The 21,167-nt window shown below is 30.9% G+C and overlaps 2 protein-coding genes across 2 annotated transcripts; one reads left to right on the forward strand and one right to left on the reverse strand.

Moving 5' to 3' along the window:
• Nucleotides 1-3,953: 3,953 nt before the first annotated feature.
• On the forward strand, nucleotides 3,954-7,705 carry LOC137825887 (uncharacterized). The gene is made up of 3 exons (XM_068631687.1): nucleotides 3,954-5,344; nucleotides 5,607-6,514; nucleotides 7,038-7,705. Exons 1-3 carry the CDS (start codon nucleotides 4,291-4,293, stop codon nucleotides 7,242-7,244), a joined length of 2,169 nt encoding a protein of 722 aa, XP_068487788.1. The 5' UTR covers nucleotides 3,954-4,290; the 3' UTR covers nucleotides 7,245-7,705.
• A 10,237-nt stretch (nucleotides 7,706-17,942) lies between these two features.
• On the reverse strand, nucleotides 17,943-20,525 carry LOC137824229 (transcription factor DIVARICATA-like). Its single transcript, XM_068629767.1, has 2 exons — nucleotides 19,166-20,525; nucleotides 17,943-18,817 (listed from the first exon to the last, which is right to left on the reverse strand). The coding sequence occupies exons 1-2, from the start codon at nucleotides 19,588-19,590 to the stop codon at nucleotides 18,328-18,330; spliced, it is 915 nt and encodes a 304-aa protein (XP_068485868.1). The 5' UTR covers nucleotides 19,591-20,525; the 3' UTR covers nucleotides 17,943-18,327.
• Between the last annotated feature and the right edge of the window lie 642 nt (nucleotides 20,526-21,167).

The raw sequence follows: 21,167 nt of genomic DNA on the forward strand, positions 1-21,167 counted from the left end.
TAAGCAAGCGAATTGTAAAAGGCATTAATTGTGTGCTTTTATGCAAGGGCCAGGAATGAATTTTGATAGTGTAACTCCTAAAATTCATTATGAACAAATTAAAAGTGTGGTCAGAGGGATTAGTGGCTGCTGATAGTCCATGTTGTTTATTTTTAATTTATTAGATTTAATTGATATTGAATTATTACTTAATACAGTTTTAATAGACTAGTAATTGCATTTACATAAATTTCAGTTAATTCTCAGTTATGGGTAATTTATTGTATAATTTTTTACATATTTTTCTTGTTTTAAAGTCTTTTAATGTGGCATGTTTTGAATTCTATCAGTACAAAAGTTTTAAGAAGAAAAAACTAGGGAAAGTCTAATTTGTTTTCTTTATATATTATAATTCTCTTATGGTAATTCTATGGTCACAGAAAATAATTATATTATTAAAAATCATATAAAAATATAAAAGAGTATATTTTTATGCATCGAATAAAACTTTTTTTTATCTCTTTAACCAAATTCTTAAAGACCCAATTATATTTATTTTACACTTCTTATATATTTTTTTAGTGGGTATGAAATGGATTTCTATTTGTCAAAATTCCTCTGTGCATTGTCATCCATAATTTTTTTTTTATCTAAACTAAAGTATAATAGCTAATTAGAAAACATATTATATTTGTCTAACAAAACATGGTACAAAATTGTAGTTTATGGGAAAGGAATATACTTCATAAAAGAGAAAATGAAGTCTTTAAATAATGACTTAAAGGAATGGAATAAGAAGAGATTTGGGAATTTGAATAAGATGAAAAAGAATATTACTAATAAGATTAGTGGACTGGATAAATTTGACGAGGAAGATAGATTGGATGATGAATGGGGAGAATTATAGAAGATATAAATTCAAAATACTTTCATTTCATCATTAATAGAGGATTAAGAACGAGATAATGGGAGAAGATGATTAACAATATTAATAATAATAAATAATATTAATATTAATATTATTAATATTGATATTATTATTAATACTATTTTTATTATTATTAATAACTATATTATTAATATTATTATCATTAATAATATTGATAATAATAATAACAAATAATAATTAATTTTAATAACAATAATAGTAATATTAATAAAATTGTTAATATTATTACTGTTATTATTATTAACATAATAACAAAATTTATTTGGATAGTGGTTATAGATATTTACTCATGGACCATAGTTCAATTTCTTCCAAGATCAAATTGTTAATAATATTAATAATAAATAAAATAATAATATTTTTAAAATAATGATATTAAAAATAATGATAATATTATTTATGGATGAATATAGATGAGAACATATGTTTTACACATGAATATAAAAATCTTTGGAAAATTTTACATACGGATTTTGACTTGTCAGTAATATGTGGATTTTGACTTGTCAGTAATATGTGGATAATTTTTTATTATCTAAGAATTTTTGTTGTAAGTCAATGTTTTTTTTAGTAAAAGGGTTTTTCAAGTATGAACTAACTATATGTCCTATACTAAACACACTAATCATGAATTTGTGCAAAATGGTATACTTTTTAAGAAGATAATTGGTGTCATTTATCAATGATGTTTTGAAGAGAAAAGAGCAAAGATTGAAGTTGTATTAAATGCAAAAATCATGTTAAAGCTCGTCAAAAATAAAAAGGACATGCATATATAGAAGCTAAATATATATAAATGATTGCCTAAAGACTACCTTCTTTAGGAATCTATAAAAAGGATTTCATCCACAGAATAATACACAGAGGAGAAGATATATAATGCCAAAATGTTGCACAAACATATAACACTCATCTAAGCCAATAGAGTATAGGTTGCACTATACCAAAATGTTGATGAGATAATAGAGCACACCGCACAACTTCATAGAAGGATCCTTAAGCTTAAAGAAGATTATAGTACTAGATCCAGGGGACCTAATGGGAAAAACTTAAAGTGTTTATTCAACTACCTAGGAGAGTGAACTCAACCATTGTATACGTCGAAAGAGGTTATTTTTCCTAGAGAGCAAGGTGATTTGAACTAGGAGAGAAAGTTTAAACATTGTATTTTTTTCTTAGACGAAATCATCAGACTCAATGATGAGTAAATTATTGAAATAAAAAATCTTGATATCTTAGCCATGAGTGGTTGTTTGGCAAACAATAATCGATTCATCTAAGAGTGACTTGAGTAAAGAATATTTCTTGACGGGGTTAACCAAGAGTGGTTGCGATCCTAATTATAATATTTGGTTAGGTAGAAGTGACTAGGTGTAAAGAATACTTAGGGTTAGACAAGAGTGGTTGTGAGAATATTCGATTAAGCTATGAATGACTTATGTCATGAATTCTCAAGGGGTTAGTCATAGTCATGAACTAGATGTAGTTTGTGAGACAAATGAACCAATATGTGTTATCTCCTTCTGTCTCTTTTACATTACATGTTAATATCATATGCATTAACCCAAGAAAGAAAGCTAGTTTGTGAGTGCATACTAAAATTATTTTCAAAACAACCTTTATCTTATATGTGTATGGGTTGGTCAGATACTAAAACTATGATCTAATCACCTGCTAAAAAACCATGAGTATATGTTAGTCAAGTAACTTAGTTGAGTTATGAATCTGAATTTAATCACTTGAACTTAAAGAGATAAGGAAAATAAAATTGTTTAAGTATTTATTTTGATCATATTTATTATAAAGTCTCTTCAAGAATATCGCTTTATGATTCATCAAATGAAACCTGGTGAGAAGTCCTTAGTAAAAGATATCTCTTTAACCCAACATTTCTTTAGTAAATTATCTTAGGTCAAATCAATATTTAATATATTTCATCATATGCAAGAATAATCGTCTGATATTTTATTTGAATACAAGAAAATAACGTAGGCAAATTATTCACTTAAGTTATTCAAGTGCATATGAGTTGACACATCACATGAAAGATTTTGAATCTGATTGTTTTACACACCAAGTCTTCGTCTTAACTTCATTACTCGAGCAACATTTTCAAAGATTTTTTAAAATTTATTAAAATCTTCATTAATGTTGAGTTGTTTTGTAACATAATACAATCATATGCCTTCGCCTTTCGTGTAGAACTGTAATGGAAATTACATAGAATCTAGCTCTTTGTTGGCTCACCTGATTGATTGTTAGGTGCTTGTTTGGAATTATGTATGGTTTTAAGTCTATTTGTTGAAAATTATGTAGGAATCAAAACTCTTTTGTGTAATAGGATTGGATCATCACTACAGCATTTTAGTGATGCTTGTTAGTGAGCATCATAATGAAAGTAGGGTTGGAGCACTGATGCTTCTCATGTAATATTATGTAGTAATATTCCATTAATTAAATCAATTCCTATGATTATATTAACCTCCACTAAATAATCTTCCTTAAAATCTCATTTTTCTTGTAGTGAAATGCTTCACATTTTCACTTTTATTTTATTTTATCAAAGGTAAATTACGTTACATGGTAATTAAATTTATTACCATAAAGTGAGATGCTGAAATTACTTAATTGTAAAATTTGAAGTAATAAATTTTCACTTAAATTAGAAAAATAAAATGAAATTAATGAGTTATTTTATGTAAGAATTCCAATATAAAATCCCCCAAATTTCAAGAGACCTGTGTGTTTTTCCAAGTAAGGAGTGTATTGCAACTTTGAGTTTGATTTGTGAAATTGTTTCATAAATTTTATCAGTTTTGTCCTTTTTTTCCGGTTATCCAAGTGGATAAGAAACACAACACAGTTCAAATCCTAAATGAGAGGGCTCAATCAAATTCTCAGCCAAAGGAAAATTTTCCTAAAAAAAGAAAAAATTAAATTGTTATAGTTTCAACGGCTAACCGTAATTTATGAGTCACTTTACCTATTTTCTCTTTATTATTCTTTCTTTAGTTTTTCAATTTTCAGAATAATTTGTATGGACTGAAGTCAAAAATCACATCAATATTTTCACTTCCCATCATTGATATTCGATCACTTTGTTGCGTAGTTTAGAACATAAGTTACATACATACATTTTTTTTTCATCGTTCATGGCAAAAGACCACATTTTTCTTTAAATGTTTCAATCGAAGTTTGCAACAAACATGGCAACCCAGTTTGATTGTTACCATGATGTTTACAATGACGTGTTTGGATACGGAATTGGCTAAAATGCATTCTGGGGTTGTGACAAATTATGCATGCAGGATCTTGAAAGCATCGTAGTTTGAGATTAGAAGCTACTTTGAAGGAAACAAAAAATGGGTTTGAATGCAAGGAATCTTCAACTTTGCTTATCAACAATGCTTCATGTTTCAGCTGAGATTGGCTACACTTTTATGAGAAAGCACCCATTGGTTTCGGGTGCTTTGTTGGTCTTTTTCCTTTTGTATATATTTCTCTCTTACATTTACAACTTGCTGGTGTTCTTGTCCCCATTTTTTGTGTGCATCGCCGTTTTCATTAGAATTTTTTGGAGTTCTGAGCAAAACCAACTTGCAGAGGAGGTGAAAAAGGGAAAGGAGAAAAGGGTTGAGATAAAATCTCCACCAAAGGTGCCCAAGATCAGTGAGAGACGTGGATTGTTGTACAAGTGTCCATCACATAATGCAACAAGCAGAAGAAGAAATTTCACAGGGAAGAAATTGGAGGTGTATGGTGGTTTGGAAATAAAAGCCAAGGATTTATCATCAGTGTTTCGTAATGAATTCAAAATAACCAACAGAGATATTAGAAGGACTAGACTTTTTGGTGAAGATACAAGTATTGATTCCTCGGAGGCTGCTAAAAAGCAGACATTTTTGTCTGAACCTTTTATGCTGGACCCTGTGATGACTTATGGTGATGATGGCCAAGAGAAAAAGACAGAAAACAAAGTGGATGTGGAAAAAGCTCGAGAAGATGGCAATAAAAGTGTGGAACTGAAAGAGGATGATCAGAGAAATGAAATGGATCTTGGGACATGTGCTTTGGAGAGACACAAAAGGCTAGAGAGTTTGATAGCAAGGAGAAAAGCAAGAAAACAATTGAAGTTGCAGATATCGAATGGTCTAATTGACATAAAACCAAGCCAAATTGCTCCTTTGTTTATCACAAGATTCAACCATTTTGATTCTCCGAAAGAGTTTGATGGCATACAAATGCCTGGCTCTGCACCCTCTGTTTTGAGAAGCCCATTTGATATTCCATATGATCCTTTTGAGGAGAAACCCAATCTCACAGGGGACGGTTTTGATCAAGAATTGAAGAACTTGTTGACAGAACCAAAAGACCTTGAAGCCAAAGGACACACATTGACCCACCCAATAGATGAAGGTAGCTTTTTTTATGAGTAAAGAATAAAATTAAATTAACAGTAACATTTCATGGTATGTCAATCCTTATAAAATACAAACCAAAACAACAATTACAATAAGAAATATAACATGCATTTGAGTTGCCATGGTTGCTGCATAATTATGCAGTAAAAACTGCATAAATCCCTTCTCTCCTATTCATAATCACTTTCTTTTCTCCTCACCCTCCTTTTCTTTTTTCCTCCACCTTGTGTTGATGATGATGTTACTCATTCCTACAGGTAGAGGAAATGATAATCCACTCCAACAATTATTATTTGAAGAAGCTAGTGAAAGTGAGTCCAAAGCTTTTGTTCCCAAAAGTGAAGGAAAGGAAGCAACACATGAAGAGAATGGAAAATGTGAAATTGATAAAATGGTTGACATCAGTGGTGAAGAGGTGGACAATGGTGAAGCAGGAAAGTCCAATTCAGACTTGATTCCAACAATAGATGTTGATAGAGTTCAACTTTTAGAGAAGCTAGAAGAACCAACAGTTCCTAAGCCTCAAGAGAGGGAGCACAATGCACCATTATCATCATGTGCTAGTGCTACTAAAATAAATGACTCTTTATATGAATCTCTTTCACCATCTGTTGATAAGAACCAGCCAATAAGTTTCACTGGAGGGCCAACATGTCACACCCCTTCATGTTCTTTGGCTTCTGACTTGCAAGTGGAGGTTTCTGAAATTGGTTCTCCTACACTCACAGTTGATGAGAACCATGACACCACCACAACCACTGATGGAGAATCCATTATTTATGATGGGGACATTGACAAGGATGTTACTTCTGGCAGTGAAGATATGTGGGGAGCCTCAATCCATTCAAGAGAAGTTCGAAGAGTAAGTGAGCAAGATATTTCAGAATTGAACAGCTGGAGGGACATTTCTTCACCCCTTTCTTTGCAAAACATAGATGAAGCAAATGCAGCTGATGTGAGCTCTATGTCTTCAAGATCTGACATGCCTGATGATACTCCAACTTATGCAATGAGTAGTGACCATAATAACATCTTTGGTGTCAAAGATTTTGTAACAGAACCTTCTCATTCTTCAGTTGTTACAGCACGTTGGAAGCGGTTGATGCGATTGATGGATAATCGTGCTAACCTTTCATCACCTGAAATGCATTCAGAAAAATCAAGGGTGAGTCAATTTGGTGTTCTTGTATTTATAGGATGTTATTGTGTTCATTGTTCATCTTGGTTGTTGCAAACTGTTGGAAATCCCGATTAGAGATTAGAGTCTTTCACGTATAAATGTGTGCAAACCTCATCTCATAAGCCGATTTTATGAGGTTGAGTTAGGCTTAAAGTTCATTTTTTAATATGGTATCAGAGTTATTTCGAGTCTATTTTAACTAGTGTTTGTTGAGCTTATCAGACCACCCACTATCGAACTGTTATCGGACCATTCATAATATATTGTCTCACACGCACGAATTCTCACTCTCGGTGTGAGGAGGGTGTGTTGGAAATCCACATCAACTACAGATTATAGTCTTTCACATATAAATAGGATGCAAACCTTATCTCATAAGCCGATTTAATGAGGTCGAGCTAGACTTAAAAGTCCACTCTTAACATAAATTATTTTCTTGCATGGAAGATATATATATATGCGGAAGAGTTCTTGCATTTTTATTTTAAAGTTCATTATTGTTCAACAGGAATTGTTCAACATCTCAGAGAATTCAAGTAAGGCACAAGTTATGAATGATGGGAATGACTCAACAACCTGTGAGCAAGATAACACACATAACTCAAGAGGTAATGAAGAAGTTGGTGCATTAAATTCAGATGTTCAACAAGAAATAACTGATGAAGTCTCCATCAACTCAAGTTCATCTACTTCATCCTCAGGGGCAGAACCATAGAGTGGCCAATTTAAAATATCATAGCTTAAAAAAGAACCATTAAATTTTGATATCAATGATGTCTGTAAGAAATTTAACATATTTTTAATGCACATATGTAATATATAATTATATTGACCTTGGGATACTAACTAACAAAATCTAGTAGTACATAACTGCAATTACTCTGATAGTGATGTTCAACTGTAACAAAATCTTTTGATTATGTACAAAAAAGAAGCACTTAGATCACAAATTGGAATAAGTTTTATTTTGCAAAAAGATGTGATTTTTTCTAAAAGTGAAACTCAACCAAAATCTCTTAGCTTTCTATGTATCAATATGACAAGATTGATTTTTGAAATCTTTCCAACATCTTGGGAGGTGAATCAGAATTCTTCGTTTGTTATCAAAGAGACTTTTTGCTTTATGTTTTGAGCTCAGTTGTACAATCACTGTTCACAGAAGAAGTTAGTTCTGATAAAGATTTCTTTATAAATATGACCTATTCTATTAACATTCTTGATTAATCTAGAATATAGAGTTGATTAAGGGAGAAACTTCAAATTGTAATTTTGATCTAATAGTAATCATTAGATAAACTTTTGTGTTTTTATTCTTCCTTATTAACTACATATTGTCCTTTATAGATTTTTCTATTATCGTTTTATTTGTTTGTGTGACAAATGAATTTTATTGGACTATTTTTACAACAAATTTAAACTAATTTGATGCCCTATTTTATGTTTATCAAAATTAACATAATATATCCTTTTAAAATATATGAATTATTTGATTATCCCCCTCTTACTATTTAAATTTAATCAAATTTTATAGAAATAATTAAGATGATATATAACTATAATTAAATATTTAAACCAATAAAAATCATATTCATATAATAATAAGATCAAGGATTTCAATACAATTACTTCAAAAAGAGTAAGTTAGATGTACTTTTTTTGAATTGCAAACTGATAATATTATTATTTGATACTTGTTTGTGTATATCAAAATTAATGTAATGTGTATTTTAAAGTATATACAAAAATATAAAGTATTTAATTTTAATTAAATATACATATTATCTTAATATAAATTGTATAGAAAGATACAATTTTTAATAATTATCTTTTTATACTTTTTAATTGCTCAATTTTATTTTTATTAAATTAAAATAATTTTATTATTGATAAAATAAAAGTCGTATAATCTTTCTACTCAAAATTAATTACATAATTTTCAATCAAAAAATAATTACAGAATTTTTAACTTTTTTATAAAATTATTTATTTTCTATAGTTTTAATATTATTTTAATATAATAGAAATGTGAGTCTAAATCATGATTAATAATTATTGAAACTTATCTTGGTGTATTATTGAAGTAGTGGTATTAGAACTTAATAGCTCATATAACTTAATCAAATCTTGTGACACTAGCCTCAACTTAGTGGGGGGTTTTAGATGATTACTAATTAATTATGATTGATGTTAAAAAAGTGAAAGGATATAGATTCTCATATTAAAAATTAAGGAGAAGAAAGTTTTGGTTGTGATTTGTGAGAAGTTTTCTTCATTACATTACATGGATTGTGTCAACATGAATCCCCATGAACCCATTGAAGCAGGTGTCAGACACCTTCTTTCTCTTATGACATTGAAGGAGTCCTTCTGCCATCAAACACTTCTCAATTGGTAAATGCAACCATACACACATACATACATTTTACATATAAAATTTTTGTTGTGTGTGTTTTGACTGAATCATGGAAGTTAGTCACCTGGAGTGGAATAAAGTGTGTTTTTGTAGTTGAAGTCTCTGCATGTGGTCTTATTTATTACTTTCATTTTGGTGAGTTGTGAGGTTTTTTTGGTTTGAGCAAAGGGAATAGTCTTAAGATTGATCTTCTGATGTACTTTTAGATGTTTTAGGTACTAATTTGGTGACATCTGACAAGAACTTTTAAAGGAGCAGACCAATGCAGTGACATGATAATTTTTTGAATACCAATTTAGGCTCTACTGCAGAAAAGTTGATGCTTGGTTCTGGAAATTTCAAAATACAAATATTACAAAGGAATAGCAAGTTGTTACTGAGACGTTTCAATGTAGACAAGAATTGAAAGTTGAGGAGTTATTTGCATTTTATATGAAACAGTCCAATGAGTTTTTATGTTCTTGATTTTTAGGACCAAGTCATCTGCTGATTTCACCAGAGATGCTCTTATGCTCAAGTACAATTGTGGCATTCTTGTTTTTATCTTAAACAAGCATTGTTTTTTCATTCATGGTGTACTTGTAGAGATGCAGATCTAGTTCAAAGAATTGGAGCTGCAACAGCTCTTGAACTTAGAGCAAGTAGAATTCACTATACTTTGCTCCTTGTGTGGCAGTAAGGCATCATAGCCAACTTCTGAATTATTTATGCTGATAGCTTACAATTGATACTTATTTCTTAGTATGCTATGCACAATTAATACACTTCACTTGAAAGGAAACAACACGATTTATTTTTTCTAGAGAAATAAAGAAACTCTGAACATCAAATTTGTGTGGTAGATTTTTCATTTGATTGCTACTATGGAAGCTGTGTGCAGAAAGTTGTAAAGCAGGGGAATTTGGCACTTCTTACTGATAATCATTTGGCACCAATATAACTTCCATTGCATATAAAATTTGCTTACTATTTCCATTTAATAACAATCTATAGAGAATTTCCTGCAGGAAAAAGAGAAACCTCTTCGTTTTTATATTTCTTTTATGGATCACTTTGCCTAGATTCTGAATGCACTTGAGAAAAAAAAAACAAAAAACAAAGAGAAACCTCTTTGAGCATCTTGAACTGATTGAGAAAGGGACAGTGATTCCCCTTTCTGTCACATTTGGGTGAGAAACAAGATTTTTCTCAAGGATGTATTTTACCTTGTATGCTAGCATAATCATTTCTGCTGTAAAATGTTTCATACTGGTTATTTTAAACCATTAATTTTGTTACATATTTCCAAGTTTGAAAGTTTACCTATTGTCTGTTTCTGTTCATGGGGAAGACTAACTATCACTTTTGAAACTCAATACTACATTAGGATCCGTATATCTTCATCAAGATCACTTTCAGGGTGAAGTGTAACAAGATACTACATAGCATGATTGAATCTGTTCTGCGTTTTATTTTACCTGTGAATTCAAATAAAGCATTGTGTACAGACATATGCTCCACTATAGGGATTTTGTGATTTCTGACTGGGAGGGAATTGATGAATTATTTCAACATTATGGGTCAGATTATGAATATTGCATCTCCATTTCCATTTAATGCTGGAATTGACATGGTAAAGATCTTTAATTCCCATAAAAAATAACACTGATTTCTTGATTTCATTATTATATTCAATCAAATATGCAGGTGATGGTTCCTTTCAAATATGAAATATGAAATATTTATAGAAGAGTTTATGTGACATACAAACATAAATCCGGGGAAATACTAAATAGCCAGAATTGGCAATCCTGTTGAGGGCATTTTGAGAGTGAAGTTTGCTGCTGAACTTTTAGACAAATCTTTGCTAGATGTAGTTGGTTGCAAGTTAAGCAAAATTCAGTCATAGTGAATTTCTTTGTCAAGTTTTTAAGGCTAAAATCACATGGTCTTGTTTGAATATTTTAACATGCATTCAAGGCTAAAATCCCACACTTGTGATTCTGATATCTGGTAGACCTTTGCACTTAGAACAGTGTCTAATGGAAAAGATAGATGCTCTTGTTGGTGCTTGGTTGCCAGGTACTGAAGGACGGGGAATCACAGATGTTATATTTGGAGATCATGGCTTGAAAGGTCAAACTACCAATGACTTGGTTCAGGAGAGTTGAACAGCTTGATCAACCAGTTGTTGGAGTTAGTTCAATCTGGCCCTTTATTCCCTCTTGGTTATGAACTAACATATGACAAGGACAATTCACATGACTAAAGACTTACTCAGAAATCAACAAAACGAGTTTGTGAACAATTTTTCACTTGGCACCCTGTATAGGCAAAGAGAACCTAGATAGTACTTGAAACTAGCCGTACAATTGTTGGCGTGCCGGTGATCCTTGATTCTCTGGTTTTTTTCTTCAAGTCTCCTTCCACAAATGCTGATGCTCGGTTGGGGTGATCTGAAAAAGGTACTCCGACATCAAGTAAGTACTCTGTATAAAGAGTGTATGTTGGTAATTGATAGAAGCGTACCTTACACCTCTGCAGAAGAGATGAATATGAGAGAATATTTCTAACATCTTTCAATTTATCAGTATTTAGCTTATTTGTCGGAGATATCTCCCGCATATTTCGAAATATAAATTATAACTTATTAAGTGTTATTGTAATTGTCGTTCCTGTCATTTATGGTATGTCCTGAGATGTTCTTTGACTCGGACAGTCGGTCACCTAGACCGAGACTGGTTCTTCTGGACGGGTACAGCAACAATCTTTATGCTTACCATATTGTAATATTTATGTCCAGGGCATTTGCAGTGATGAACTTCAAAGATGACCATAAATGAATGAATGTATGTATTAGATTGTCTTACTTTGTATCTGATGTGTACTGAATATTTCAAGCATCTTGAGTGGCCAATGATCTTGTAATATTGTTGAAAGGACATGTCTTTTACATTTCTATTTCTCCATAAATGCCTAAATTGTTTACCTTGTTGCCTATATTCTGGTTTATTCCCATTGGTCTGAATCTTTTGAGAGACAATTGCATCACCCAATGGACATGATGCCCACTATCAGTCATTTTTCTACATAGGCCCCACTATTTGTAGATTCATGAATTATGGCCTAATAAAAGCACCATAGAAAATTATACCCACTTTTCTAGCAGTCTTCAGAAATGATTTCTGATTAATAATTCCATTTGCAAGGTACTTCAACACTGGTTGCAATATTTGGTTTGAATTTTGATTCAACCCAAAGAAATTTAAGTGCAATCCTGATTCACTTCAATCTAATAAAGGAGAATCAAAGACAAATACACTTTAAATAAGTGGTGAGTGTTGGAGAAAAAGTTCTAGAAAGCTGAAAATTTTATCTCTCCAAATGATTCTTTATCAAAAAAAAATGTATACTTTATACCTTTCACTACCTGAAAATTTTAAAAAAATAAATAAAACAAAAGACTCCTAGAGTGTTCATTGTATGTATGCTACATATACAAGTTTTTAAATATTTTATATTAATAAGAATCATCTAAAATCTATATTAGCGAGAGTTTGTTGAGCGTATCAGGTCACTATCAGATTATTATTGGACCACTCATATTATATAGTTTCACACACAAGTTGAGAGATTTCGGCGCAAGAGAGTGTGTCCACATCGATTAGAGAGAAAGATATTTCACTTCATTACATATAAATGGGTGTAAACCTCATTTTATTAACTGGTTTTATAAGATTGAAACAATTTTTAATGAAATCTCTCTTCTCAAAAACATTTTTTTCTTCCATGATACACTTTATTTTATTTATTTTTCTTATTTCCACCTAAACTTTTGGCAACAAATAAAGAAGAATTATGGGTTGTAATTAATACAACTTGCCAAGAAAAAACAAAAGATTGCCTTTGAGTTGGTGGTTTGTCTCGTCAAACCATGCTGGCCCATTTGGCTTCTACTCTTTTTGCATTCTTCATTTTAGAGGTAAAATCATGAAATTCACTTTATATCATTGTTTTATTAGGAGTCTCAAATTACTTGCAGGAATTGCCAAAAACAGGCTCAGTAGCATCACAATTATGTTAATTGTGAAACAAAGTTAGCAAAAGTAAAATAAAACCTTTTTAAAAGGGTATATTTGTTTCTTTTACAAAACACATTAAGTTTATATAAGCTACCTGGTTATATAATATAATTAATTATATAAAAAAATCTTTAACCATATGATAGAAATTTAAACAAACTCTTTATAAATTATGAGAAGTAAAAAGTAAGATTAAATTTTAAAAAAAATAGAAATAAAGTTACTTTTATTGAAGATTTGAAAACATATTCAAACAACCTGAATTTAAACTTGAGAATATTTGAACTACTAATTAAAATATACATTATTATTCGTCCTAAACAATTTTGTTGTATGGCTATTTTTTTCTTTTTTATTTCTATTTTAACTAATTATTATATTTGAACCACATATACCATATCATAATGATCACATATACCATATCATAATGAGTGGAGAAATGGACCAAACCTTAGATGTTTTATTAAAAAAAATAGGGAAATTATAAAAAGAGAGGATTGAATTGTGATTTAATTTATTGTAGATGTGGTCCTAATAAAGAACAAAAGTTGTAACTTGCATCTAACAAAAATTATGTTTAGATGAACATATTTGAAAATTTATTCTATTTTTAGCTTTTTTAGTCTAAACAATCACATCATAAGCATATTTTGCAATTCAATTGAATCACTTGATTAACATATTATCTTGTTCTCTTTAACAAGTGATCATATCATAGTTCTAGCATATGACCAAATAATGCAGATGCAAACTACAAACTTAGTTTTAAAAACATTTTGATGAAACATTCTTCATATAAATTCCCACACTCTCCCTCTTGAATTAGTACAGACAAAAATAACATGCAATATAAAGGAAATAAGAAAGAGATAGAAATACTCACAAAAATTATATTTTTTAATTTTCACAACATCATACATTCAATTCTTAACCAACAAGTCAATTTCAACTAGACAAACTAATGTTACAAAGTACACTAGAGTATTCTTTGAGCTTGTAACCACTCTTGGTTATTCTTTCTCAAGTCAGTCTTAGCTACTCCCTTTTGAGTATTATTTGACAAATAGTTAAGGTAGGAAGGTTGGATGTTTCAATGATGAACATATCATTGGATTTAATCACTAAGGAGGATTGTGTCTGACAAAGAATACAAAGATTTTGTTTCTCTTCTAGTTCAAATGTTCTTTCAGTCTAGGAAGGGACTATGTCTTTCTATGAACATAATAGGTAAGCGCTATCCCCTAGGTGTTTGACTGAAAACTTTTAGTGTTCTTCTCATAATCTCTTTTGATCCATAATGATAGCGACACTCATGTTTTGGGTTCTAGGATCATTCTTCTGAAACTTTGAGAAATGTTCTTTATCTTAGTAGCAATTTGGAATAATATCTTCTTTATTATCTCTTTCTTCTTCTTGATGGTAAGATTTTTATAGGCACTCAAAAAAATAGTCGTTGAGAGGCCATTTGTGTCTGTTGAGAAGCTTTAGTTCTTCTATTGATCTTTTATGTGTATGTCAAAATTAAAAATATTTGATACATTTAATGCATTTTTTCTTACATGGCGTCCTTAATAACTAACAATGCTTATTTCTCTAAGTAGCAAAGCTTTTTGCACCAATTCATAGTTAAAATGCATATTGTATAGGATAGAGAATTAAGTTAGAGTTAAAATGTTCTTGTGTTAGGAAGTTGGTGAGTTTAGCTTTCATCTTAATGGATCTCTTTGGTAAAGGAAGTCAGTGGACATTTCCTGCATACAAAAAGTATACGCACATGTATGTATATTTAAGAGATATTATGTTTTTGTGTTCGTCTGGTCCTATAAACATATTTTTTATTATCTAAGCATTATGTCAGACGTAGGGAAAGACAACACTTGTTTGTTTCGTCTTTTAGATTGAACACTTGCATCTTATATGATTTATTGTGTTTGAACACCAATCTTCTTTCAAACGATGCATGATCTGTTTGAACTTAGGTGTTTTCAGCACTTAGTCAAAATCACAGGATGTTGGATTTTTTCTTAACATGTTCATAGCCTCTTCTATTTGCATCCAAGTGAAAATTCAATAAATGTTTTTATTTTATTAGTTATTGGTCCAACGAATTATAATCCATGGGGTATATTGATGTTAAATACCTTGAGTGCAAAAAACAAGGTAGATTTTGTAGACGAAAGTATCTTGTAACATCTAAATGTTTAGTCTTTGTATTCTATAAGAAAAAAATGTAATAACATGGTTATTTCATGGATAGTTTACTTAGTTTCAAATTCCATTCAATAAAACATTTTATGAATGGATAAAATGATAGATATTTAGAAAGATCTTAAATCAAGATATTCAGAAAGAGATTCATTGCCAATTTCAGACTTAGAACAATAGGCTTAAACAATAAGGTGAGGTGGTTTTTCATTAACTAACTACTTTACAAAATTACAAGTAATTTGGGAGAAGCTTAGAAATTATAAACCAAATACATTTTGTATATATACAATTAAATGTTCCTCTAATGTTCTTTCTAATATTTTGGAACTAAAATCACAAGGTCAAGTATGTAATTCTTGAATAAATTGAATAATCAATATAGCAATGTTAGGTATAATATTTTGATGGTGGATCCATTACCACCAATAGCTAAAGTTTTTCTCATGTTGTATAGTAGGAACACCAAATTCTTAATAGAAATTTGATCTGGAATTTTATTTTGAAGCTACCAACTATTTATATTCTAAAGATGATAGCTAAAACTTTGTTATTAATTTAGAAACTATTGATCAATATTAGAAACTAATTTAGATACCAATAATTTTTTTATTCTCTAAAATAATATTTAATTTAATCAATATAGCAACTAATTATTTTTTTATGTAAAATTAATTTTATTTTATGATTTTCTTGTAGTTAAAGATTGTGTTATTTACAATATTATACTTAATTCAATGAATTTGATACATAATCTTATATTAGAGTTGAGAAGGAGTAATAATATTAATGATATCCTTCTTTAATCAAGTGAGGATTTGCATCTTTAATCAAGTGCTTTTCACAATAGATTTATGTGAATTAGTGCTGCTTTTTTTTTTATCAATGATGCACTTAATTAGCTTACATATTCTCCGTCCAAGGAAAGATTGTGGGCGCGTGTTTCTCCAAGTGAATGAGACAGAAGAAAATGATGGGAGAAAAAGAACGAATAGCACATGGAATAATTAATTCTTAGAATGTTTTCATTTTCACAAGTTTAATCATGCACGCACCACGACATCAATATATATTGTTCAACTTTTTACAACACACTTTGTTTTTATTTTAACTTTATTTTGTGTGTATACATTTTATATTCATGTTCTTTTCTTTACATGAGAAGAAACTAAAACTGTTTCGGTCGGTTAGTAACTCAGTCTTGGCGACGACCGCATCAAAGCATATTTCAAGACACAATAAATGACAACAACGATAGTTACAAGAGTTCTTCGTGAATTATAATCATATCCTGAATAATGTGAAAGACATCTGAAAAATTAACTAAATACTGATAAACTGAAGATATTAAAGATACTTATATATCAATATATCTTCCTAGGGATCACAGTACACATCAGTGGATAACTGACATTCAACCCATCTCAACAAGGGTCCATGACCAATACTATAAATAAACCCTAGACAAAGGTGTGAGGTATGCTCCAATTAGTTTACAAATATACTCTTTACACAGAATACTTGTTTGATCACCGGAGTACCTTTTTCAGGTCAATCCCGACCGAACACCAACAATTAAAGAAGAAAACTTAAAAGAAGGATAGAGGAGATCACCGACACATCAGCAGTTGTACAACCAGTTCCAAATATTATCTAAATTCACTTTACCTATATAGGTAAAAAAAACAAACAGAAAAATTGATGGTAACAACAAAAAATTTATTGTGATATAACACAATTTTTAACAACCTAATTAGGCCGTAACAAGAGATTATTCATTAATATATTAACAAGAATGCTGATGAAGTGATTAATAATACATTACAAGACACACAACATTTTTTTTTATCAACAAAAAATAAAAACTTAAAACCAATGTTTAGAAGATGTTTGAATCCTATTTATAAATGCTTAGAAACAAGAACACAAGAGAGAAATATATAGACTCTGTTAATTAACATAGTTAACAGTGCAACATAGAGACTTGTGCTCTCTATTAAACATATAGGATTAAGAAAAGGTCAAACATTTTCTTTTGGGTAGGTTTCCTCCATAAATGAGATCTCAGCAGTAAGTTTTTTTGGTTACAAAATGTGATAAACGATTTGAACGAAAAAGTTTAATTTGTTTAATGCCCAGTGTCCGTACATTTAGGATCACAAGCACTATGATGTTTTCTTTGGATTAAGTGTATACAGTAGTACTACCACCATACATCACTAAATCCACTTTTGTTAAGAATAAATTGCTGTCTAATCACCCTTCTATCCATCTTTGTACCATATTTTACTCTAATTAAATAATTAACAATCCACCAATAAGGAATCTTCCTCTTCATGTAGGATTCTTAAGAAGAATTTTAAAACTTATCAGCAATTAACAAACTAAACAGGACTTGAAGTACGTGCATGCAGATTGTGTTAATGTGAAACCAATAAAATTGAGTGAAATATCAGACCTTAGACATAAGCTCAGATAGATCTTAATGAAAAACATACAAATGGGGAGGAACATAGATCTTCACTAATACTAGTCACATTCACATAGGCATAGGATACTTGTGTGGTTTTTTTAATGTTAAAACAATCTTTTGGGTGCAATCATATCTCCAAATCAAATTGAACTACTTTTTGTCTCATAATAAAGTGGCTTCTTCTAGTAATAATTTTTCTTGCCAATCCCATTAGTTAACTCATTGTCTATTAGAACAAATCACAATATCATGACCATGCAATTACACAAAGGAGAACAAGCTCCAAATATATTTATCTTTATCATCTTGTTGGCAGAAACATTAATTTACCCTTGTCATGGAATCACTTTATTGTTGCATAGCATTCTTAGAGATGCCTTTTTGGTCTTTCACTAATTGAACTAATGGGGCTTCCAACCAAGACTCAATTGCCAGCCACTCTCCTTATAAGAAGTTTTTATTTGCTGAAGAAACAAATGTATGCATGCACCTTCCTTCAAGTTCATAACTAACCAACACTGCTAGGATATTCACATAGAACTCAGGAAAAAAGCTCAACTCAAGCACTTTACTTATTGAAATGGACAGAAGATTCTGGTTCTATCCATTAATAATTGACTACAACAAGGGCTAATGATGCATAGGTCTAGTGTTGTGAGGACTGTTGCATTTGGAAAACCATGTTCTGTGTCTGAGGTCCCAAGTAAGAAGACTCATTATGCAGATTCCTTCCTTCCATTTTAACCCCAAAGGAGTTAGCACCATAGGGAGACATGAAGACTCTTTCATGAACAGGGTTGAAAGTCATAGCTACTCCTGTGCTTGACTGGTTACTCCACTGAAAATGAGTTCTTGGTGTAGTTGGAGTAGAATTTGGCTGCTGCTGCTGTGAGAGCACATGAGGTGAGGTGGATCTATTGGTGTCTTCTGAAGAACTTGTGGTGGTTTCTGTGAGATTCACTGTTGTTATGTCATGTATGCTAGCCCTTCTCTTGTCTTTGCCTCCTGAAAGTTGCCTTATGAAGTACTTCTGAGCATGGCTAGCCACCTGTGTTGGGGTTCTAGTGATCACATAATTGCGAGAAATATTTCTCCAATCACCTTTTCCATACTTCTTCAGACCCAGTAGAAACAATCTGCAGGGAACATCCAAAGGGTGTTTAAATTCCAAACTAAAAGTGAAGAAAAACAACTTTTTTACCGAACAAACTCCCCCAAAAGACATAGCTATCAATTGAGAAAAATAAAATCCAACCCTTTAATATCTACACAGAAGTCTTGTCCCTACACCTCTGCCTTTAATTAACATTAAATTCTATCCACCAATTCTAGCTTTTCACACAATCGCCATGCTTTGAAACAGATATACATTCCCAATTGATCATGATATCACATATTAAAATCTATATGAACAGTTAGCACCATATGTGAACAATAAAAAAACAGTATGTGTAAAAACAAATGCAAAAAGGTAAAAAAATTACTTATGTTCCTCTTCAGTCCAAGGCACTCCTTTCTTCCTTTCCTGCTCATGAGGTCTCACTGAGGATGATCTCTTTCCACTTCCTTTGAACCCATCATAACCAGGAGTGTTCACCCAATCTAAGGTGAAGGGTGAGGTAGCAGTGCTATAGCCAGGAACTGGGATTAACCCAGCTTCTATATTGCTAACATCAACTTCCAGTTCCTTGTACTGCTTGATCACATCAACTACTGTCTTTCCAGGAATCATTTCAGCCACTTTGTGCCACCGATCTGGAGTGTCTTTATCATGTACTGCAAGAGCATTTTCAAAGAGTTTGTTCTCTTCAGGGGTCCATTTTGTGCTCCTATTATTTTCCACCAACCAATTGGTGTTGGAGTTTGGAGAGCAAGGTGTAGGAGAAAGGGCTACAGTTTCCCACTTCATCAGTTCAGTTTACAAGTTCATACAATCAAATTTGGGCTTATTAACAGGAAAATTTAAACTTGGTGAGTGAAAAGTGAAAACTGAGGAAGATAAATCAAAGAGAAACAAAAGCAGAAGTGGAAGTTTTAGCAGAATAATATTAAGGATAAAGCCACAAACATTTCGAAGAGAATCAGAATATCTTTCTCTAAGAGTAGGAGGCTCCTCAGGAATCTAGAAAAGACCCACTTGATCAAAAAAATCAGAGAGAATGCTCCAAATTGATGATGAATGAAAACTATTATCTGTTACACAATTGGTCTAAATTCTAACAAGATAACCCTGCAAACCCAATGAGCTTCCCTCTCAGATACCAATCAGAACCAAGACAGAATCACAAAAGGCAAACATGACCCAGAAATTAAAAAATGGAACTTTAAGTGAGAGAAATATGGAAAAGCAAGAGGAGAAGGCAAACACAATGAATGTGATAAGTGTTAACCCAATTAGGAAACAAAAGAAAGAGTCAAGAGTTGAGAGCAACAGAGGGCAGAGAAAGACTTGTTCAGATGGGGAAAAAAAAACTGTTCTTTCTCCCTTTTTCCTTGTCTGTGCAACAAGGAAAGGAGAAGAAATAATAATAAAGAAAGCAACTCAGCAAAAAAAAATAATTATAGGATCCTGAAGCAAGAAAGAGGTTTTATCTGCAAGCTGAAAAGCAAGGTTTGAAGAAATGAATTTAAACAAAACTCCAAGATATTTTGTTAACTAAGAGAAAACCACCCTAAAACAAAGTGATGAAGTTGATGGTGTTGAGTTGTGATTGGATATAATGTGATTGTGGGGACTGTGTCTGCAACTATATAATGGAGACACCATCTTTTCTCTGCATTTTTCATAGAAATAATAATTATCAAATTACTCACTTCATTCATTCATTCTTTATTCATTTAATAATTTTATCATTTTTAATTTTCTTTTCTTCCATGAGGATTGGCAGCTCATCATAAATGATGGAAGAGCCAACTGCTACGCACTTGCTAAGATCAATTCTTCATTTTTTATTTATAGCATGCAAACACATTAAGCCAACTGTTTAATTTTTTTAAAAAACTATTTTTTAATTTTTTTCTATTATATATTTTTTCTGCTATTTTTTAATAATTCAATAAATTTCTAGTTTGACTTTAAAAAAAAAAATGAAACATGACTTCATATTTTAATTGGCTCTTTTTTGAACTAGGTCTAGCTATAACTAGATAGACTTGGGTACTAATTAATCACCAAGTTCAGATTTTTTTTTAACCAAATATGTCTCACTAATAAATTTAGATATTTTGTATTTGTTTTGGTCAATATTAGTAAGCTAAATTGACTATAATAGATTATTTAGATATTATATTTTATTAAAGATTAAAACTTCAGAAATAACTTTATTTACATAGAGTATCTCATTAGTATAATAGGTTTTTCTATAATAAAATATATAGATATTATTGTATCGTTTTTGTTAATATTTGAGTTTTGGTCTAATAGCTCTATATATCTTTATATTTTTTTTTATAATAATTTTTTCATGTATGACAGATGATTGTTGT

The sequence above is a fragment of the Phaseolus vulgaris genome, chromosome 8 (assembly GCF_000499845.2).
Source record: "Phaseolus vulgaris cultivar G19833 chromosome 8, P. vulgaris v2.0, whole genome shotgun sequence".
In the NCBI taxonomy this organism is placed as follows: Eukaryota; Viridiplantae; Streptophyta; class Magnoliopsida; order Fabales; family Fabaceae; genus Phaseolus; species Phaseolus vulgaris.